Source organism: Syngnathus acus, chromosome 16 (genome assembly GCF_901709675.1).
Source record: "Syngnathus acus chromosome 16, fSynAcu1.2, whole genome shotgun sequence".
Classification (NCBI taxonomy): domain Eukaryota; kingdom Metazoa; phylum Chordata; class Actinopteri; order Syngnathiformes; family Syngnathidae; genus Syngnathus; species Syngnathus acus.
Window position 1 is genome coordinate 14,742,566 of NC_051101.1, and position 23,888 is coordinate 14,766,453.

A 23,888-nucleotide genomic window follows, 5' to 3' on the forward strand; every position below is an offset into this window, starting at 1 on the left:
AGCAGTTTGAGGATTCAATTGGGTTACAAGATTGTCTTGCTCCTTCTTACCCATACTTTGGATTGATAAGACATTTTGCGTATAAAAGCCCCAAACAGATTGATGTTTGTGGATCTTGCCTTGCAGTGGCAAATGGTTTTTTTTTTTGAGTATCCTCCTCTTCCTTTTTGCAGGCATCCATCTGCAGTTTTTGAACTTCTCCACAGAGCCAGTTCATGACTATGTTGAAGTGCGCAGCGGGAGCTTGGAGAGCGGAAGCGTAATTGATAGGTTCAGCGGCTCACTGGTACCTAACTCTCTGTTCAGCACCACCCACGAGACGACGCTCTTCTTCCACAGTGATTACTCGCAAAACAAGCCTGGCTTCCACATTGTCTATCAAGGTAAGGTCAAGGGGATTTCACTGTGGCAAATACAGTACCGTAATTTTCGGACTATAAGTCGCACCGGAGTATAAGTCGCACCAGCCATAAAATGCCCAAAAAAGTGAAAAAAAACATATATATGTATATAAATCGCTCCTGAGTATAAGTCGCCCCCCCCACCCAAACTATGAAAAAAACCGCGACTTATAGTCCGAAAATTACGGTAAATAAAAGGTCATGTTAAAAGAGCACGTACGTACGTACGTACGTCGTGCTAGAATTGGACAGTGGCGCAACATGGCTGGCCCAATATTGTTTTCGGCACCTCTTTCATTTCACCGATTCTTTTCGAACAGCGTACGAGCTCCAAAGATGCCCGGATCCACGGCCGTTCCGTAACGGCGTGGTGATGGGCCAAGACTACAGCGTGGGGATGACTATTACTTTTGAGTGCCTCCCGGGTTATACGTTGCTCGGGGAGCCATCGCTCACCTGCCTGCACGGAGTCAGCAGAAAGTGGAATCACCCCGTACCTCGCTGTGAAGGTGAATGGCAAGCATCTTCTTTTTGTCCTCACTACCAATCTACTGCGACATAGTGCGACAAGCATGCCGCGAAATGCACTGCGTGGCGTGGCGTGCCGTGGCGTGGCGTGCCGTGCCATGGCGTGCCACGCAGTGCATTTGTGACAAGTGCTTACTATGCTCAGTTCCCCCTTGATGGCTCAATAACATGCTGCTGCGGTTATTGTCCCAGCATGATGATCAAATTGGCGGCGGCATCAATTGCATGTTTTCTTGTACTTGCAGCTCTCTGTGGTGGAAATGTAACCTCAATGAATGGCACAATATACTCTCCCGGACACCCATCCGAATACCCGCACTTCCAGGATTGCATGTGGAATGTCAGAGTAGCTCCCGGTTATGGCATCTCCATCCATTTTTCTATTCTCAATACTGAGCCAATCTATGACTACATCACTGTGTGGTAAGTACCTGCTCTGGCTTTAGCTGTCTCTTCACTTTAACTGACTACTACTCACCGTGATGTTCCGTTCGATGGAGAGAGAGAGAGAGAGAGAGAGAGAGACACAAAATCTGATGAAACAAGAGCTGATTAGTGCAACGAAAAGGATATGATGTTTGAAGTACATTTGGATCGGCGAAGCAATTGGTCACAATTAGCAAAGCTGAATGAATAAGTTTCTTCTGTGAGCGCTGACCTTTGACCTACCGTTATCTTGCAAACATGATTGGTTGAAAATTCGTATGCACGGGTTATTTATTGGTGTATTTATATTGACGGATTGATTGATTGATTGATTTATATTTACTTGTTTCACCCATTACTTTCAGGGACGGACCCGACCAGACCTCACCTCAGATCGGTCAATTCAGCGGCAGCTCGGTACAGGAAGGCGTATCCACCACTGCCAATCAGATTCTCATCAAGTTCCACAGTGACTTCAGTACCAGCGGCTTTTTTGTCCTCAATTACTACGGTACCTTTCCCTTTCGTACCAGCAAGTTTTGCAATCTTAAAGGCCCCTTACTCACAAGATGTTCAGCAGAGTAAGGTGGTCACTTCTGATCTAATGGGGATTCTCTCCTAATGAGTGTCCCGTCCCCTCCGCTCTGCAGCGTACCAACTGAGAACATGTCAGCCCCCCCCTCCTGTTGCCAACGCTACTCTTCTGACTGAGGACAACCACTTTGAAATAGGTTGGTTCTTTTCCCCTCCATTCTTGAAATGCTGTGCTACTTTTTATTTCCTTTTTTCGCTGTCGTCTACGTAGTATATTCATTGGAGGCCTGCGTCGGTGTGGCCACGATCAAATCAAAGTGCGAAATGTGAAATGCCTGCGTTTGCTAGCTAGTCTGTTGTGAGAAAGGGATGTTTCTCTTATCCCCCCATACGTAGCTCTGACCTACCTATGTGTGCGTGCGTGCGTGCGTGCGTGCGTGCGTGCGTGCGTGCGTGCGTGCGTGCGTGCGTGCGTGCGTGCGTGCGTGCGTGCGTCAACGGCCTTCCAGGGGACATCATTCGGTACTCGTGCCTGCCGGGCTTCACGTTGGTAGGCAGTGAGATTCTAACCTGTCGGCTTGGGGAGCGACTCCAGATGGATAGACCCCCACCAGTGTGTCAAGGTTGGTTCTTTAAGACTAGTATTTCTTACTTCCCTGTCCTTCTCTTTCACTTTCTGGCTTGTTATTTCCTTTTTTCTTTTTTTTTTTTCTTCTTTCTTCAGTCCAATGCCCTGCTCACGAAGTCCGTTTTGACTCGTCGGGAGTAATCCTGAGCCCGGGCTACCCTGAAAACTACCCCAACCTCCAGATGTGCTCCTGGCTGATCAATGTGGAGAAGGGCTACAACATTTCGCTGCACTTCCAACTCTTCCAGACAGAAAAGGAGTTTGATATTTTGGAAATATTCGATGGTTGGTTTGCAGAGCTCCACTCATATGTTTCTCCTCATGGCATCAAACAGACACTAATTGCCATGGCTGTGCTTGTAAGTGTCTCATTATGGCCGTTGGCCAGCTGGATATCGACTGACCCAAAAGTAGTTGAACAATCGATTGTAATTGAAGTTCGCTTTGTACTTGGGAAAAAGGACAACTGAAAATGCACAAGAGGGCTATTTGGGGCATTTTGAAACGGAGCAAAGGTTAAATGCAAAACTCGTTCCTCTCGCAGGTCCAAACATCTACAGCCAGAGCCTGGCGTCACTCAGCGGTGACATGGAGACGCCGTTCAGTCTGACCACCAGCGGCCATCAGCTCCTGCTGCGCTGGTCGTCCGACCACGGCACCAACCGACGCGGTTTCCACATCAGATATGTGGGTGAGTATCAAAGTATGTATCCGTTTGATGATTATTTTCTCTTCTCAAAGTTTCTGTCATATATGCTCTTGTCATTGGTGTGTATAAACAAGTATGAAAGGAAGGCGGCGCACGCAATATGAAAAGCAAGCACACGCTTGCGTGTTTTGCACTCCGCTTCCAAATGCTTTCAATTCTTTATTGTCTGTTTAATAACGCAGGTGGTGCTAGGCAATTGGGACTCCTCTTCCATTTGAGATGCATCAATAATAATGGAAAGGCACAAAAGAGATGCATTTTTCATGCGATGTCTCCATTCTATTTTATACACGACTAGTCAACGTGATGCATTTTGTAAAGAAGGCTCACCTTTGACTAGATTGGCCTCGAACATTTTGGGCTTTTATCTTTTCTTTTTTTTGTCCGCTTGTTTCGGCGGTCTCCCCGCCGTTTGATTCTCATCCAATCTTATTGGACTTTTTGATTGTTTCCAGCGATGTACTGCAGTACCCCTGACTCTCCGCAACATGGTTTTGTGGTCAGTCAAAGTGGGGGTCATGTTAACAGCACAGTGCGCTGGGCCTGCGACAGGGGCTACAAGCTGATAGGAAAGGGCACAGCCGTATGCCAGAAAAGCGCCTACGGCTTCTACACGTGGGATGTGCCAGTTCCCGCCTGCCAAGGTGAGCTCTTTTAACACTTGAGTCTGGCGACAATTTCAGGGCTGAATGTGTTGATTTGATGCGAAAAAGCAAACAAGAATCCATTTGGCCATCTTCTGTCAATCTCCTGATTTTACACCGGCATGCACAGTCCGCAACTGTTTTTGGCCAATTGGCCCGATTGGGTCGTTTGATGTGCACGCGTCTGCATTTAAGTCTGCCTGAGTACACGCACACACACACACACACACACACACACATACTCCATGTGGGAGTAAACAGCAGCAGCAGCAGCAGCTGCAGCAGCAGCAGCAGGTGGAAAACACCATCCATTCAACTGATACCATGCAATCACATAACATGTAATATGTGGATCCATTGTGGGGAAAATAGCTTTGCAGCATCATCTGAGGGTGCCAAGTAAACCATGTCATGAATAATGAATGAAAGTCAACCGAGTCCTCTGATAGGTAGTACCTGTATGCTACTGCTATCGTGTGGAAATAGCTCCAACATCTATTTGCTTTAAGTCAGCACAAATAGATCATTTGATGATTCAAGTTTGGGCTTTGACTAAACTGCCAAACTTTCCACACATGACAAAACCTGGAAAGGAAAGTTTACGTCAACAAATGTCCTTCCGTTTTCTGCAGCCGTGTCATGCGGCGTACCCACCGCGCCAGCCAACGGAGGAGTTCTCGCTGCCGATTATTCCGTCGGGACACGGGTGACCTATTTTTGCGACAGCGGTTACCGGCTGTCCTCAAAAGAGTTAACGACCACAGTGTGCCAAGCAGATGGTAGCTGGAGCAACCACAACAAAATACCCAGATGCATCCGTGAGTATCATAAACACAGCTGGAGCGGCAGGTAGCAAGGAAGGGTTTTGCAAAAGAAATGATTTCTATGCTTTCTATATGGTCCACCTGTTTCCACTGAACAATGTTTGGCTGCTCGTCTTGTGTGCGGCGCGGCTAACGGCACTGGCTCTGGTTTGAGTGGACGCCCTCCATCTCCGACAAGAGTAGTAAACCGGATAGTTGTTAATTGCCGTCTCGCTCGACAGTTCAACAGTTGTAAACAATTCAGGACGGTCCTGTATTGTTGTCCCACTTTTTTTTGTTTTTATTGTCGGAGGAGGGAAAGTTCTAAAAGAAGCAGGACGGCGGCTTTCGAGGACTGGAGTTGGACTAGACACCCTGAATGCCTGGACCGCACCTGGAAATTCTGTCCATATGTCGAGCGACAGATGTCAGCACATTTGACTAATTCCAATGTCTTTGCTTTTGGTTCAGTTACAATGTGCCCTAGTCTCAGTTCCTTTTCGCTGGACCATGGCAAATGGAGTGTGGTCAATGGCTCTTCCTATGAATATGGCACCAAAATAATCTTCACCTGCAACCCGGGGTACTTCCGGATGGGTCCCGCTCACATCCAGTGCCTGGCCAACGGGGTTTGGAGTTGGAGAAACGAAAGGCCCAGATGCAGAAGTGAGTTTGTTTTCTTTATACGTATACGTAAAGGGGGGGAATCAAATTTAATACGAGGAGGTGACAAGTCAGAAATGTTATTGAGATGTATCCAAGCGCACTGCATGCTGAGCTTTGTAGAATAGAATGGCTGTTTGGAAATGAATACGTAGCTACCCTGTTTCAAGTGGCTTATTTTTCATCGATTTGATTTACTATACATAGCCTGAGAGAAACATTGTGTTTCTTTGACTTTCAGTGACTCACTTTTGTGCTAAAGCCTGACCGACATATTTTATTCAAGGACAGTTTCTTATAGATTTTGAAATGGCAAAAAATACTACATATTGCTAAACACCCTCATTGTGTTGCCTGTGAAGACTATCGGTCCATTTTGTCTGGGCGAGGGATGGCTGTAAGCCAACTTGTGCAGTAAACGTTTCATTCCGCACGGACTCGCAAGCGGCTGCGTGTGCTTAGTATCTACAATACAAAACAATGACCAGTGTGTCCATTGGATCGTTCCAAAGGCAACACATAAACATCGTAATCATATTGTTTTGATTTGAAACGTGGTCGGCTGTCGCCGCGCGTCCTCCATGCTCTCCTTCGTCTTCGACGTCTTTATCTCTTGCAGTCGTTTCATGCGGCGACCTGCCCGTTCCCCCGAATGGGAAGAAAATTGGGACCCAGATTACGTTTGGAGCCTCAGCCATTTTCAGCTGCAACCTTGGCTATGTTTTAACCGGATCCACTGTTAGAGAGTGTCTCCTGTCTGGACTTTGGAGCGGAACAGAGACTCGCTGCCTCGGTAAGTGTCGTCAAAATTTGGGGACTTTGGAGTCGGCCAGAGGACGGAAACTGCTGGGCAAGATGCCTTTTTACGGCCTACGTAAATGTGCATGTATTGGTCCTGCTAATGTTATGTTTCTCATGGTCCTGCCTGAAATCTATAAATGCTTCTTCTTCCCTCCAGCCGGTCATTGCGGCATTCCCGAGGAGATCGTGAACGGGCAGGTGATCGGCGAGAACTTTGGCTACAGAGACACAGTGGTTTACCAGTGCAACGGCGGATTCCGCCTCATCGGCTCCTCCGTCCGGATATGCCAGCAAGACCACGACTGGTCTGGACAACTTCCAGTGTGTATCTGTAAGTACTCCAGCGGGCGGGGCCGCCTTGTGTACATTGTTTTATGTCCTTGCGCCTGAACAATAAACAATGGCCGCGGAGGCGTGGCTTAGCTGGAGGCAAAAAGGCACACGCAGGTATGTATATAGTATATATATATATATATTTCCAGCATATTTAGTAGGAGACGCGCTAAACGGTCATTTGAGTAAATATGCGAGCCAACCGGCGGCATGGCGGTCGACCGGTTAGCGCGTCCGCCTCACAGTGTGCGCAGAGGTTGCGGGTTGCATTCCGCCTCCGGCCTTCCTGTGTGAATGTTCTCGCATTAACTTAGGAAAGAAAACAGACAGATGTGACAGAAACAGCACTTACAATTTCAACATTTTGTGGCTATAAGTTTTTGTCTAGCTAAAAGTAGTGCTGTTTCCTGCCGGCTTCCCCTTGTTTTGCCTCCAGCTAACACTGTGTCATCGTGACGTGGTAGGCTGTGAAGGAGTCCCTCGAGTGGTCACTATTATTGAGACCAAGCAGCAGCCCAGTGAATTGGTTGGCTAATATCAGTCCATTTGACGAATTGTTGTCTGATAATTAGCTATTGAGCCTCTGAAAGACAAGCCCGCCATCACTTTCCCAAACAAACACATCCAATGCAGATCCTTTGTTCCCCTGCTGTGCTGTGCTGTGCTGTGCTGTGGAAGCAATGTGATGCTCATGATATTTCTGGAAAGATGTCAGTGAACACCACCCTATGGCGCCTCTTAATAACTTGCTGGCTTACTTTTCTCCTCGTCCATCCCAGCCGTCACGTGCGGCCACCCCGGCAGCCCCATCTACGGACGCACCGTGGGCGATGGCTTTAACTACAACGATGTGGTGCGCTTCTCCTGTAACAAAGGTTATACACTGGAAGGGCCTTCTTCAGCCCAGTGCCAGGCCAACCGCCAGTGGAGCCAGCAGCCCGCAACATGTCAAGGTACCGGAACACGGGCACATCTAATAGATGAGCCGCTGGCAGGTAATCAGCGGTAGGGGACCACTGTGGCCGCGAACGACGCGACTCATCGCAGGGGAACGGAACTGGCCGAGGTGCCAAAGTCGCCCGCGTGTTACCGTTTGGGCATTTACGTCGCTGTCCCAAATTCTGCATCTTCTTCTCGTGTTGAGACTCATTGTCAATTTTGCACATGTGAAGCCTCGTCTGTGATTCGGGGCTTCAACTTGACTTGTTCCATTCAGTGGTGAACTGCACAGACCCCGGCATCCCTGCCAATTCAATTCGTGAAAGCAAGATTGAGCACGGAAACTTCACGTTTGGCAGCGTGGCGTTCTACGATTGCAACCCCGGATATTATCTCTTTGGCGCCTCCGTGCTCACCTGCCTACCGGTCGGCCACTGGGACAAACCTCTGCCAGAATGCATCGGTAAGAAGCTTCAAAGTTTGAAGACGATTGAATAAAGGAGGAGTTTGTCCAAAAAAATGGTGAATTTCAAAGGAAATTCCAAATGGCAGACTTCCTCTTCGGTTTAGCAGATATCGCCAAAAGACTTTTTTGGACCTCGTGGGCTGTTACATCGTATGCCTCCCTACGTATTTGTGTAGATCGCTCTGAAATGTACAATGCTTCGGCTGTTTACGGAGAAAATAATAATAATAGTAACAACTCGTATAGAAACAATAGGTAAGAACAGCCGTTCAATAGGTGCACCCTGGTGGGATCAAATTAAGGAGCGAGCGGCATGTGTATTCTATGTTCTCATAGCAATCCGGTGGGCATTTTCAGAAGCATGAAATGGTGAAGCGGCTGTATAAGCGCTTATTTTATGAATGGGTACTGAGCCGTGAAATAGCCCAAATTCCTCCAACCATTTGTTCTTCCATTGAGATTCTTATGTGTGTGCTGCAGAGGTGGACTGCGGACACCCGGGTATACCTCCACACGGAGCGATGATTGGAAAGAAGTTCACCTTTGGCTCGACCGTGCAATATTCCTGCTACGGAGAGCGCCAGCTCATAGGAGACTCGTCACTCACTTGTCAGCTCAGTGGCCATTGGAGTGGCCCGCTGCCCCACTGCTCAGGTATATATACACACGCCGCCCCGCACACTGACCAAATGTGGGACAAGAAGCATTTGTTAAGTCAGACACTGTGGGACAGGCATCAAAACCTTTCCACCGCTTAAGGCATAGGCCAATGCGAGACAAAGGACTCGTTTAGAAATCTCTGGAATCCATCGGGGCTGTCAAAGGTTCGACTAAAATATCTTTTGAGTTCATCTCAATCAAACAAAAGGAATGTATAATAGCACAGCCTATTCAGCAACCTCGGGCCAATTGAGCACTCTGAATTATCCTTCGGCGTGATTGGGATTGTGATGGTGGTTTCTCGATGCGACCACTTTGGGGTCTACCTAACCCGCCTACCGCTCAAACATCCAGTATTACAGACCAAAAGGGTTCATCTGTGAGTGTGTACACTGAAGCAAAGTGGACGTCAGCTTGCCTTTTTTGCCTTCCTTCATTTCTCCGTCGGGTTATCTCTCACCGCAGGCAACGCGGTGGGAACCTGCGGGGATCCCGGCACGCCTGCTCACGCCAGCAGGGAGGCAGGCAACTTCAAAGTGCGAAGCAAGGTGCGATTCACCTGCGCCGTGGGACACACGTTGTACGGCTCAGCCGAGAGAATCTGCTTCCCCAATGGGACGTGGTCAGGCAGACAACCGTTCTGCAAATGTAAGGGAACTCCCATCATCGCTCCCAGGTGTTTTCTTTGCAATAGTTGCAGAGAAGGCGTAAAAAGAAAAGAAAAAAACAACAACATTTGATGCAGCTAGCCAAAACTGCCCGGAGCACCCCTTCAAATTTGAGAGAGCAAAAAAAAGGCAAAGTTTGTCATTTTTTGGGGGTCATTTTAGCCTCGTCGAAACTAAAGAGAGTCTAAAGTCAAGCCACTTTTTGCTCTGCGTGCTCGAACCACGGTACCATTGCAGTGTCACTGTAGCAAACACGAGGCATTTAAAAAACAACAACATTCTACTTGGCTCCTTTGATTGACTATTTGAACCTATTCCGGAACGGCGGTTCTTTTTATCCACAACGAATACCCAATTTCTCTCTCGCCTTTCACCTTTTCTCGCAGCCGTGCAGTGCGCGAACCCGGGAACACCTGCTCATGGCCGTATTTCCCGCGCGGATGCTACAACCTTCTCCCACTCCATTGCTTATTCTTGTATGGAAGGCTATTTCCTCTCAGGCCAGCCGTCACGCCAATGTCTTGCTAATGGCACCTGGTCCGGTATCGCGCCAAACTGCACGAGTGAGTATCGTCTGCACAAAATCGTGTTGAATTCACTTTCAAAGTTTCTCAGCTGCACAATATTAAAAAAACAAAACAAAAAAAACAGTAAGCACATTCTGCTGTTTATCTTTAAGTGAAATAAATGATCTCTGATTATAAGATGCTAGTATGTGCTCAGTTTGAACAAATTCCATTCGTGCATCTATGGAGAACTCAATTCTACATGCATGTGAGCAAGGTTGTTTCTTGCCAAAATATACGTACGTATCGCACGTGTGCAAAGGCACTCACAGAATAATTGACATGGCACTGACGGGTACGCAATGAATTGACTCACTGCCATAGTGGCATTGTTCTGGGACGACGGCATTTTCTGATTTCTTCCAGTGATCACGTGCGGCGAGCCAGGAGTCCCAGCGAACGGCCTTAGATTTGGTGATGACACCACCGTGGGCCACAATGTCCTTTTTATGTGCCAGCCGGGTTTTGTGATGATTGGAGGGCACCACAATGTCACCAGGACTTGTACCCATAATGGCACGTGGGCCGGTCCCATTCCGACATGCAAGGGTAAGTTGGACTCCCGGCCAATGGCATGGCATTGTGCACAACAAGGGTTATGATGTTATTTGTTTCTTTATTATTTATTCATCACTCTTATTTATTCATTGTTTGTGTCTTCTTGTTTTTATTTTTTTGGTGTTGTTTACTTGTATGTATATTGTGTACTATGTTTTGTCACCGTGGGATAGTGGGAAGGTCATTTCGATTTCTTTGTGTGTCTTGGCATGTGAAGAAATTGACAATAAAGCAGACTTTGACTTTTTGGACTTTTTGCCATGCTCGTTTGTTGTTGTTGTTGTTGTTGTTTTTTTCCTGGCCAGCCTTGGTTCTGCTTGATTTCTGACCTAGCGTTGTGTTTTCTTTCCACAGTGGTGACCTGCGCGAGGCCACCCTCCATCCCTCACAGTGTTTTGGAGGGCTCAGTGTGGGAATGGGGAACCAGCGTGAGTTACAGCTGTGTGTCAGGCTACGAGCTGTCCTTCCCCGCTGTTGTCACCTGCGCGGGCAATGGGACGTGGAGTGGAGACCTTCCTCAGTGCTTGCGTGAGTAACAACCTCATCGAGAGAGGGTTCGGGATGCTGTTTGAATGGCGTTTCGAGGAAGCGAGCCCAACGTTGGCGCTTCGCATGAAAGACAGGCGCATGCACACAGGCAGGTTGTGGACACAAGTGACAAAGGACAAAAAGAACAGAGATGAACGAATTCTTTTCATCTCAAATTCGCAGCCAAGTTCTGCGGAGATCCCGGCACGCCCGCCAAAGGCCGGCGAGACGGGCCCAGCTTCATCTTTAAGTCCGAGGTGACATTTAACTGCATTGCTCCCTACGTGCTGGTGGGATCAACGAGACGCATGTGCCGGGAGGATGGCACCTGGAGTGGCTCTCAGCCTCGCTGCATTGGTACCAAACATTCATGTCTATCCTCCTGAAACCCCAAGAAAAGTATCAGCAACTAACAGGCCATGATTGATTTGGTTTGTTTGTTTGTTTGTTTGTTTGTTTTTGTTTCATTTGCTTTTGCTTTAGCCTCCTTTTTATATCTAAATGACCTGCCAGTATACCACCTCACAATTATAACGCTTATTTGTTTATCATCCATTGCTTTACTGGTTTGGTCTCACCACTCAGCTAATGCTCCTCGTCCTGGACACCATTTATTTGTTTCAGAACCCACAAGAACCACATGTGAAAACCCAGGAGTACCTGAACATGGCTTCATGAATTACACAACCGGTTTTAAGGTAAGGTTCCTTTCAGCCTTTTAAAGCATGACATCAGTGTTATGCAAATAGTAGGGCAATTTGTATTGATTTTCTGAGAAATGCATATTGAGGAAAAATGATGACGCCACTCCACACAAGTCGTTGGCATATGAATGGGCAATCGTTTGAAAGATGGATTTTGCATCACCAATTGAGTTTTTTTGGTGTTCAGGTGGGCAGCAGAGTGGACTTTCAGTGCCAACAGGGACACATCCTGCAGGGCTCCATCACCCGCCTCTGTTTACCAGATCTCACGTGGACCGGCACCCAGCCTACCTGTATCCGTAAGTACCTGTGTGTGCTTCGCGCAAGTCCGTTTGAAAGCAAATGTTGATGAGGAGGGACCTTTTACGTTGGAGCGTGCGACAAAAGATTGCTTTCTCCCCCTCTTCCTGCTATCTATCCAGCTCATTCATGCAAGCAGCCGCGGAATCCGGCCAACTCGGATGTGGCGGGCCTGGAGCTGGCCTCCCACGGCTACACCCTGGTATACACCTGTCAGCCCGGATACTTCCTTTCCGGGGGTTCGGAGCACCGCTTCTGCCGCTCTGATGGCAGCTGGACTGGCAAGGTGCCCGTGTGCAGAGGTAGGTGTGCTAGGCCAGAAAAAAGGAACGTTGCCTTTACCGGCAATTAGCGGAGCCCTATTATGCTCCATGTTTGCATGCTCTATTTTTATTCTCTCTATGGTGCAGTGAAGTCCCGCCATCTTTGTGATATATTGGTTGTCTTCTGCAGCTGGGTCCAAATCACAGGAAAAAACGGTCCAACAGATACCTGGCACACCAAGCCCTAAAATAAATGGTGAGTTCATTCTCCGGCTTTTTTTTTTCAAACTGGCTCATCTGCAACTGTATGTTAAGCTCTTGATACATTGTTGGTGAAATCTTGTCTCCGGGAGACCAAATCAGACCAAACTCTAAAGGAGTCGTCATATAAGTTCTATGTTGTGGCAGGTGCTTTGTTGTGAAATGTATCTGTAAATGTATTGTACACCTTTATGATTGAAATGATTCTGTGAAAAAGAATGCATCTCTTTTCCACAAGTTCCTGAGGACGTGTTTGCTCCCAATTTCGTGTGGAAAGGCTCCTACCATTACAAGGAACACAAGCAGCCAATGACCATGACAGTCACAAGCTTTAATACAACAACAGGAAAAGTCAACGTCACTTTAAACGACAGTTGCGTGGAGTTTCTTCTCTCTGGTGAGTAAATCACTTTCCGCCCATTGCTACGTCCGTCCGTGGCTTTCACAGTGTCCATTAGTCGATGGCAAAATTAGCTCCCGCGTGAGATGTATCCATGGCTTGACAAGCTGCTCAGTGGAGCGTTGGCCTTGACTGTTTTCTCATTTTTCCTTGCCTTTCTTTTCAAGCCTTGCTGACAGAGGCATGCAAATGTCTTCTCCCTGGCCCGCAGCCAGCGTTAAGGCTGCCCGTTCTGTGACCTCAGGAGAAAATGTTGGCAAATTCACCTCATTTCAATCCATGCAATTCCCATCAGAAATGTTTCTCTTTTCTTCCAAAGGGATGTACAAGCACCAGGAGGCGCGGCTGACGCTTGCGCTGTACCGCATGAGAGCGCTGGCCCACAGCTCCTTGAGTCGGATTACGGCGGCGACCTGGTCCATGGAAGGATTTGTAAGTTTGCACGTGGATTGGGAGAAGCTGACTGGACCCAAAAAGAATAAACAAAGGCTGACTATGATGAAAAGGAAGGTTCTCTCTCGCTGTGGGCTACGGCAACAGGGCAGGGCTTGGGCTGGACAAAATTTCCAACCAAATTTGACGGTGCACACAATCACTGTTGGAGCGGAGCGGGCGGGGAAGGAAGTAGTTCAGAGGATGGCTGTCTCGCTGAAGGACACCGCAGCCGTGTGTCTTAGACGATGTGCTATTGCTCGGGCGCGCGTGGAGGCGAGGGCCGCTATTCTCCATGTTTTCCGTGTTTGCCACCTCCAACGCCGCCCGAGCAAGCGTAAAGAGTGCATGTCTTTGTTTGTGCCTCTAATTTGACAGGTTTCAGCTGAGCCCGAGGGCAGCAGCTTTGTGTACCAAGGCTTCATACAGGGTAAAGACTATGGACAGTTTGGCCTTCAGAGACTCGGTACGTCTTTGCAAATATGCGTGAGAATCGTTTTGACGGGGAAAAACTCAATTGTCCGGCTGACCCCAAAGCTTTGAACGGTTCCTTTGCGCGACACGCTATTGCAAGCTCATGTTTCTCTTGCAACCTCATGTTTCTATTGGCCATTTCCCAGGTTTGAATGTGAGAGAGAATTTTACGTTCAGCAGCCCTGAAGTCAACACATCCACCAAGAGCAGTTCTGTTGCCGTCGCCATCCTCGTGCCTTTCTTTGCTCTCATCTTAGCTGGACTGGCCTTTTACGTCTACAAGCAAAGGTAGTGGGATGTGTACCATCCATTTTTCTTGCCAGATTTAAAGCAATAATACGTAGTCAGCTTCTTTAAAGCAATCATGTGCAATAGTGGTCAACTTGTTATCGAGTGCGATCTCATCGGGTTTGAGTCTGGACGGTGCGGTGCGGTGCGGTGCGGTCTATCTGTTAGTTAGCGGTGCACGGTGCGGCGCTCCTTTCAACAGTAATTACTGCTGATCCTTCCTCGTCTAGCTAGTGCAGCAAGCAAGCTAATTGGGTGGGAAGGCTAATCGGGACGCTTTTTCTCAACTCTTTACCGCAGGAAAACGGACAAAGCGCAGTACACGGGATGCTCCGTGCACGAGAACAACAACGGACAGGCCACGTTTGAGAATCCCATGTACAACAGCGGCGCAAAAGGCGGCGGCGCCGCCGCCGCCGAGGGGAAAGTGGTCCGCTTCGACCCCAGCCTCAACACCATCTGCACCATGGTTTGATCCGCTCGCCAGGAAGGACTTTATAGTATCTTGCTTTTATTTTTCTGGTTGAGCTGCTCAGACATACAAAGCACATACACTTTCACCAATACTGAGCTCGCTCGCTCGCTCACTCCCTTGCCGTTTGCAGTGGCAGGCAGGTAAGAGACGGAAATGCCTCATGGCCTTCTTATACTAAGTTGGTGACAAAGAGGGGCTAGCTACACTCTGTGAGTGTTGAGACAAGAGCTTCTGGTCTCATGGTTTTGTGTCATTTAGTCACTGTGGTGCCAACTGTTCAATTCTGTTTTCATGTCCACATCAGGACATGTTTTGTGGGAGTCCCCACGTTTTCAATTTCGTTTGAAACCTTTTTTTTTTCTCCTCCTCCTCCTCCTCCTCCACGTTGTGGGGAGATTTCTCTCTCCAAATACAATGCACTCATCTTTCTCCAGTTGTTTGGCCTGTTGAAGTTGTTGGTAGGTACCTCCATCCATAGATGGGCCTCGAGTGCAGTGGGAAAGCTTTTGCTTTGACTGTACAGTATTTTCAGACAATTTGCCTTGATGTTTATGACGTTCCATTCATGAAATGCCTCGAGTGCTGATGACTCGTTCGTCCTCATACTGTAGGGCTGATCTTTTGAGTGCGTTGGTCATATTAGTATGTACAGCTATACTGAAATGATCCAAAGTCATTTATTTCCACCATTTGTATCACTGTGGACGAAAGCCCACCTGAGGCGGCGGCGGCGGTGGCGGCACACATCAACAGTCTCAAACAGGAACGTTTTTGTCTCATTTTTACAGGGTCTATATAGTGGCAAGCCTGTTAAGCATGTGTGCTGAGCAACCTTTCGCATTGAATGGTTCATCAACAGCCAATTGTAGGTTGAGTTAAGATGAGCGCTTTCTCTTTGCTTATTTCTTTTTCTACAACTTATCAGTACTGAGCAGTGTTTTGCGGGAAGTTGTTGTGTCTTATGGCGCACGCACGCACACTCTGTGGGCTTATGTTGTTTCTCTCTTTGCAACTTCCTAGCTTAAAGGGGTCAGGGGCCAGCTCCAGCCCCCGTGTCCTTTTATGTGTCAACTTCCATGAGCCTTGCCAAAAGCTTTGCCCTGTTTTTCTTTTTGCCAGGCAAGCCGTTCCAGTCCCAAACGCAGCACGGCCGCAGCTTAAATGGTGCTTTTCATTTGTTCACATTTCCTGCCCCACTCAGCACCTTTACCAAGCGTCTTTGTCGGACCCACCCGCATATTTGAAAAGGCTCCATGAGTCCAAGGCTTTGATCTCGTTCATTGATCAGCCGCTGCCAACAATTGTACTACTACCAACACGAACAAAGATGTGGAGCGCCATGGGTACGTTTTCCATCCGTTTTCTTTGACCCTTTCTACGCCATCGCAGTGCCTTTAATACTGTATACACCCACGCGTACGTTTTCATTTGACGCATTCGTCGACATACTCTGTGCTGTGTAGTAAAATGCTGAGCTTCTGCTCTGCGCGACATTCGTGTTTCAACCGCATGTTTGTTCAGAGGTGATCAGTACTTTGTACCTCTGTCATTGCTGTTATATTTTGTACATTGATACAGTTTTGATACTTGATGGAATTCTTTGGTCTTGTATGATCAATATGTAATATATTTTGCAAAGCGCATATTTCTTATGGTTGAGGACTTGCATCTGATGAAAGCAGAGGACAAATAGGTTCAGATCTTCAAACATGACCATACTCGAGTGACGTGTTTGAGAGTATAGGAATCCTGTTGTGTGTACATAGACAGATGTTTTGTAAAGATATCTATTTTTTATTCAGACAAAGCATTTGTAACTTATTGAAAATGTGTCAAATTCACATGTAAATATCATGCAATATTACAAAATGTTTTGTATATTTTCTCCTCCCGCAGCAATGCATAAAGCCCTAATTTATATATAAAATATAAAGTCAAGTTCATCGTTGCTGTTTTCTTGTGTCATGACTGACGTCAGGTGATGTCTGTTACTACCCTTATTGCAATCGAAGTGCGAAGAGAGAACGAAATGTTTTATTATTTAACTCCAGTTGTCCATCTGTGTGAGGTTGACATTGTGTTATACTTTCAAAATATTGCCCTGCACAAGCATTCTGCCCTTTATCACGTAAAGGTAATGGCGTCAGGTAGCCAGCAGAGGGAGCCATTGGATCTTTTTGTATTTCCAACGACAGCCTGCCGACCTGCGACGCGAACCCCATGTCCCAATAAGCGACACATTTCTCAAAACGTCTACTGTCCGTACCATCAGCTTTCTCTCTGGACAGCTTGACGGATGAGATCAGACAGGAGTGTGATCTTTGAGAAGCGTACAACCCTTTTTGGACAAAGGCTTTTTAATATCAAATACAGTGAGTGCCGTCAAGGTTTACACTGCACAGCCTGTTTGTCACATTTGACACTGCACACATTTTAGACTGGATTTCAGTCGAGAATAAACAGGAAAGCACAATGCAGATGTAAATTCTGTAATGTATTGATTCTAGAATTCAACTTACCAAACGTTGTTAAATACTTCAAATGCTTAAACGCAACCTATTGCGCAAGCAAAGTCATATTTGTAAGTCACTTCATGGTATGGCTATGTAAATAATGACAACATATGACTATGTGTCGTTTCTTACTTTTGATGAGAACTGGCATCTTTCATTTGTCATCAGAAAACACGTATCCGAGCAGACAAATGAAGTGTAAGTCCCAAAACAAACACCGCATACACCACGCCACACTACGCTTAACCTGTGTAAAACGAATAGTAAGCGGCCATCGCTTTGGACGAGTGCGCGTCCTTGCTAAGGGAGCCGGCGGAAACACACGCCGCGTCGTCACATTTCATGTCGACGGCCGAGTCCTTGGTGCTCAAATGCTTGCTGCAAGCTGGCGCATAAGAATCGCTCTTGTCGAGCGGAAGACAAGACGGCTGTGTGTCTGCCCAGGAGCCGGCGGCACCGGTCGCCTCATTCTCCAAGTGTGGCTTCGCCTTCTCACAGTGTGCATCAGTGAGACCGGGCCTCGGCGACCAAGGCAGACTCGGAGTCATCGCTCCCCGGGGGCCCCACACGTTTGGCATGTCATGGCTGAACGGAGAGTCTGGGAAGTAGCTCAGCCCGTGGTGGTGGTGGTGGTGGTGGTGGTGGGACGCCGCCGCCGCCGCCGGCGGCACGGAAAGCGATTTCATAGCGTAAGGGAGAAGGGAACTGGAGTAGTCGCCCTCGTACTTGTGGCCGCTCGTCCCGTGTTGCACGGGGGTAGTAACAAACCATCGCTGAGAGGCTCCGTCTTCGGCCGAGAGGAGGCCGTTGCTTTGAGGCACGGCTCGCTCGCCGCCGCCGTCGTACAATCGGCTCGGTGGAAAGTTGTTGACAAAGTGGTGGTCCCCTAAGAGGGGTTGCACGTTGTAACGGGCACCGGGGACAATCTGGTGAGCGCGAGGCGAGTCCGTCGGGGAAGGGGTGAGGCGCTCGTTGTCTGAGGCTGTATACATCCTGAAAGAAAATCAAGTGCTCATCAATATGCGGCAGAGGACAGGCAGGCAGGCGGGCGATTGTAAAAAACAAAACAAAACAAAACAAAACAAAAAAGCCTGCATGGGGAAAAAGAATCAAAAGATGCCAAATCATATTCTATTTTTGGATCATATTTGGCAACAGAAAATCCAAATCAATACTCACGAATCATAATTATCTCTGAATCCTTTGGCAAAAGGGTTGTGGTCAATTTTCAGCTGTGTAATCTACAGAGAAAGTAGGACAGAATGAATGGGAGGAATGACAGTAGGTAGTCTCTCATCTTGCGGGAAACGATACATTATGCCCAAGGACTTATCCAGATCAACATTTGAAACACGCGGCTTTGTTTGTCTACGTTTCCGTGCTCACGTCAGTGTTCTGGTAAGCAGTGACGGCTATGAATTGGGTCTCTGGAAATACGAAGGTCTGAGTCTTTGCATCAACGTCGATATCCTCCACGCCGTTCTCGGTCACCTCCACGATGTGAAGCCTGGGCTGATACTTGTGTAAGGACAGCAGGACGATCATCTGCAGACGACAACAATTATTCTTTCTCTTACTACAGTTAACAAAATTCCGAATTGCTCGTGTCTTTATGGTGCAAAAAAAAAAGAAAGAAAATCCCAACAACAACCCAACTGCTTTTGTATTCAAATTTGAAGGCGATTTTATTTCAATGAAACATCATCATTTTAAAAGGCAACGTTTTTCAGGATACGGCGTTGTGCAAGAGCTCAGTTATTTGGATGTCTTGTTTTATGTGTGTAAAAGCCGCGAGTTATTCTTATTCTACTTCAATGTGACTGGAACGAATTGAGGATCATGCGATGAGGTCATCGACTGCATTTGACGTGATGCAGGCATACGTTTTCAAATGGCAAAACGGACACATATACATTTATATATGTGGCTATTCATACACATAAATACTGTTCGAGGCAATTTATTCGAAAGTGAATTTGATTTGTTGTTGTTGTTCCGGACGTTAGACGAGGTTACTATGGTGACGGGTGATTGAGCATGAAGGACGCCCCGGAAGGGTAGGCAGGGGGCGGGCGGGATAGATACTACTTTTTGACCTTGTCCGAGCACATGGCCACGCTGTGTTCAAGTGGATTTGCTTTCATACTTGGACGCTTCCTTTTTGGAACATTGTCTGATGCTAGTGATCTGCCTTCTTGCCACGTCTTTGGACCGAGTGAACTGAAACGACAACGAGCTGTCAAACTAAACGACGCGCAAGGTGCAGCGCGAGGGAGGCGGTCGTGGACAGGACTCAACAAGCCAAGGTGGTCCAAAGTGAAAGAAAAGAAAAGAAAAGAAAAGAAAAGAAAAGAAAAGGAGAAAAGGCTGGACCGTGAGTACACCGAAACCATAACGGAAATGCATTGAGTGAAAAAAACTCAAGTTGACCGCACCAACAAATGGTTTCATTTCGAGAAATGTTGCCACTCTAAATACAAACGGCTCATTGCTGCGACCTTGCTATTTTCCCCCGAATCTATTTCTATTCTCTATTTGCTTGATTTAATGACAAAAGTGAATCTAGTTCCAAAATAATCTCTCTTTGACATATTTGCATAGTGACTTACCTGCGATATGCTTTGAGTTGATCCTTTGTTGTTGGTGAGTTTCAATTTGCTGAAGGAGGTTTCCTGTCTCATCCAGTGGGCCCCAGTGTTGGGAGATTCTGGGTGCATGTACAATTTGTTCCCTGTGAAATGATCGGATCCGACGTTACGTCTCCAATGATGGTATTTGTGGCGTGGGAGCGAGCAGTACCTTGGCTGCTGCTGTCCGCTTTGCCACAGGTGACCCACTTGCCGCCTTGAAATCTCCAGTGGTTTGGATCGGCCAGTGCCACCTCCACAAATACGTTGTAGTGCGCCGTCAGGCTTAGACCCGCCATGTTAAAGCTCAGAAACGGGAACATTCGCCTGCCAAAAAAAAGTATTTTCAAGCTTTCTGCACAGTTTATGAACCAGAACCGGAATCTATTTCAATACATTTCTACATGCGTCCTCTGACCTGCCCTGCTTGGTGATGATCATTTCGGTCTGGTGTCGGTGAAACTTGAGCCACAGAGGCTGCTTGCACAGATAGACGTGGGCCCTGGCGCCCGCCCCGTCCAGAGCCGGGCCCGAACCGCTATACGGCGGGTAGAGGCTCTGGCCCATCTGGTAGGTCGAGCTGAAGTGACTGCGCAGAGCCGCGCTCGGGGGGTATCCCAAGTGGAGAGATGTCGGGTATCTGGCTGTGCCGGACGGGGCGGCGTAGATGCTCCCGCCGGGGCTGTACGTAATGAAGGAGCGAGTCGTGGTGGAATCTGTGCTGGCTTTGGGCGGACCGCAGTAGCGTTGCGGGCCAAAGCCGGCCTCCGCGTACCCGCTGCCGGAGGCCGCCGCCGCCGTCTCTTTGCCTCCTGAAAGCGGAGACTTGCGCCTCTCTTCCACCGAGCCTTTGGAGGAAAATGACTCTGTCTTGAGCATGTTGAATCGCCTCCCTGATTACCAGACGGAACTATTAGGGGGCTTCTTCTTCAGCAGTTTGACCTAAAAGAGAAAAACAAAAAGGTGGGGTCTGTCTCTTTCATCAAAATGAAATTGAATGAAATCGATCCATTGGAATATGAGCTACGATACTATATGGTATCAAATGATGCGAGTGACTCAATCCATTTGTTGCATTTTTCTTCCAGTTTGTATGAAGTCACCAGCGCATCGCTGCCTTTTTCCCAGACACATCATGAAAACCTGTTTGGGTGAAGAACTGTGCTAAGGATTTGTGCAAATTCCGTCCAACAATTACTCTCACAACTTGTGCGACGATACACTATAAAAGAATATGTTTATAAAGCCAACAATTTCTTCTGGATGTTTTCTTGTTTCCTCCCTCTTAACCTTTTTTTTTTCTTTTTTTGATCACGTACCCCCCTCAGAAATATTTTTTCCAGCCAGGTACCTCCTAACCAGCACAAAGCCTTTTACAATGAAAAAAAAGACTACATAGTGAGTTGTGTGTTTTTTTGGGACTCCGTTTGTAGTGAGTGGGATCTGTGGAACTATTTGAAAATGAAAAATGTTCAAAAAGAAGAAGACAATAAGAATAATAATGATATCATTATTCTAAAAATGTGTCATTATGATAATAAAGATTTGTACACATGTAACATTAAAGTGTCCTCTTTGGGATGGTTGTTCTCGTTTCAAATACAATTAAATTCATTTGAAATAAAAGCAGAAATTTGTAAAAAAAAATCTGTTCAGTCATTAAAAAGAAGACTTGACAACAATATCTTGCAAGTGTCCACAATTACAATATGGCACTGCTGCACTCAACTAAAACTGAGCGTTTTCAATTCTGAAGACACCGACTGGGCTTGTGATTCACTAAAGGCTTTTGTTCTTCTTTTTGGCAGGGAGGAAATTGCTGCGATCAAGCTCTTTTTTTTGTTTGTTTGGGTGCTACTTTTCAAATATATTTTCAAATCTCACGTAGCCCTTGAAGTACCTTCACGTACCCCTATTGGAGAGCCCCTGCTGGAATTGTGTGCTGCCGCCGCAAATCCCCAAATTATTCATTCAATTAATGATTTTTGATTCGTTCATTTTCTGATGCCATTCTAGGTGGCTCCCAAGGGGATTGCCTGATGTGAAAAAGGAAAATAGGCAATTATTTTTCCGTTTGAAGAAACCTGTGATGTTTCATCGACCAGACAGCCGTACCGTACGTGGAAGAAAACCTACATCGATCGGTCTGTCTTGTCAAATATTTTTAAACAAACAAACAAACAAACATCAAGTTTTGCAAAGAGAAAACTAAAAATGTAAGTTATATTCCACGTGTTTTGAAATGATGAAATTGATGACCAATGTGTGAAATAATATCAATCGATACAAAAGTAAAATAAGGAAACTTACCTAGAGGTGTTTTCCACCTGTCCTGTTAGCACATCAGCAAATGAGAATAAATGCTATTAAATAGAATGGTTAAATAGAGTTCACGGTCTTTGACATTAAATTGTGTTGGACGGGATCAGCGGCTCTGTCATTGTGGTCCCGGCTCCCATGGAAGCAGCCCATTATCAGCGCTTCTGTGGGGAGGGGAGGGGCGAGGAGAGGAGAGGAGAGGAGAGGAGAGGAGAGGAGAGGAGAGGAGAGGAGAGGAGAGGAGAGGAGAGGAGAGGAGAGGAGAGGAGAGGAGAGGAGAGGAGAATCAGCATCACATTGAGGCTCGCTCGGTCGCTACTACTACTTCTCATCCATTCTTATCAGAGACATTAATGAGACTTTCACTATGTTTTAAGATGTCATTTAATAGGGAATTTTGCTCTTTTACAATACTTTTTCAATTAAATGTATTCAATTGATGTCATGTATCAATTAAGAAAAACACAACATTTTCTTTTAGTGATACACGTACCATCAACAAGAGTAACTGAATGCAAAAACGGGGTCATTTTTTTAATTGAGAAGATGTCATAACCAACTCCTGGAAAAGTACAACTAAATCCTAATACAATTTGCCTGGCAAAATGATGCTTTACTCTTCATAGTAGAATGTTGATGGTACGGCTAAATAAAATACATCTGGGACATAGTGTAAATAAGTAAGAAGACCGAAAGAAAATCACTTGTGTTGACATTATAGTAGTGTGTGGGTCATGTTTGGGCAGCTTTAAAGTCAAAGCTACGCCGAATTTGAAAGTCAAATCAAAATGGCCGCCCTCCCAACCAGGGCTGCTTTTTTTTTGGAGAATGTGTTTAGAGGGCACCACAAAATAAAAAAATCCCACAATTAACTAATATAATATTGATAATTTTTGCCAAGCCTGATGTGGGTGCAAAATTTGAAGTTTTTTTTTTTTTTTCTTCGGTTTAAATCCTCAAATATAGCGTTGTTTCCTTCTTCACTGGGCAAAAACTCTCACTGGTATGTGATCTGTTTGGTGTCTTTTCTCATCGGCAGGCAAGTCCATCAGCGTACTGTACACCCCCCCCCACCCCCGCCCCTTCCCCCATATAGGAAAATTTGCTGACTGTGGTATCACATTGTGATTAACATTTGAACAATAAACCCCTGACATTCCACAGACAGCAAAGAGAAGCAAACTCCAGTGACATGGCCTAAGCTTCATTAGATTCATTGATAGATTTATTGTTTTCCACAGTTGTAATCACTTCCCCTGAGGTAATTTGTGAGATGTTTACGGTTCAGATGTATTGTATTAGCCTTGAAGTTAATTAATCTGCTTTGCGTAGAAGTTCTGGAATTGCCGTCTGAATTGATAAGTGCTTGAAAGTCTCATTGAACTCAAATCGGTTCTTGTTGCGACAAAAGATCAAACCTCAAAAGGTCAATTCCAATTTTTTTTTACCTAATCAAACGCTGAATTTTCATTTCTCGTCACTAGAATGCAAATACATCCAATTTGTTTTCAAATATGTAACAGCTGTCTTTGACAACGTGAAAGTCTACTATGAGGGTTGTAGTTTACAGCTGCATTCTGAGAACTTTGTTTTTGGTTACCTTGCTGCACTCCTAAAACTGTCAAAATATAACGAATATGCATACTGCAACTGAAGTTCTGTGCCGTACAATTCCCAGGCAGGTCCGGTCCTGGTATTTTTCTGTGAGCGAGTTGAGGATGGTTGTCTCTATCATGTTGAGTTTCAGCAGGTGCAGGTGTGCCATGACATAGGAGATACTGGCATATTCCTCCCTCGAGATACTGGCATATTCCTTCCTCCCACTTACGCTGCCCACAATGCGGCAGACGAGTCCAATTGTCGACTTCCATCATTTTAGTCCTACTGCGGTCATGCGGGTCATATTGCCAGAGGACAGACGTGGCGCGGAATGGCAATGCTGGAGAATGACACAGGCAGCTCGTATTCAAAGGTAAA

General features: G+C 46.5%; 1 protein-coding gene and 1 pseudogene across 1 annotated transcript; one reads left to right on the forward strand and one right to left on the reverse strand.

Moving 5' to 3' along the window:
- Positions 1–14,954, forward strand: part of LOC119135751 — a 47,088-nt pseudogene extending 32,134 nt beyond the window's left edge.
- Positions 14,955–17,184: 2,230 nt separating this feature from the next.
- On the reverse strand, positions 17,185–20,508 carry LOC119136498 (eomesodermin-like). The gene is made up of 6 exons (XM_037275049.1): positions 20,011–20,508; positions 19,765–19,919; positions 19,575–19,696; positions 18,352–18,510; positions 18,145–18,206; positions 17,185–17,958 (listed from the first exon to the last, which is right to left on the reverse strand). Exons 1-6 carry the CDS (start codon positions 20,469–20,471, stop codon positions 17,208–17,210), a joined length of 1,710 nt encoding a protein of 569 aa, XP_037130944.1. The 5' UTR covers positions 20,472–20,508; the 3' UTR covers positions 17,185–17,207.
- Positions 20,509–23,888: the final 3,380 nt, after the last annotated feature.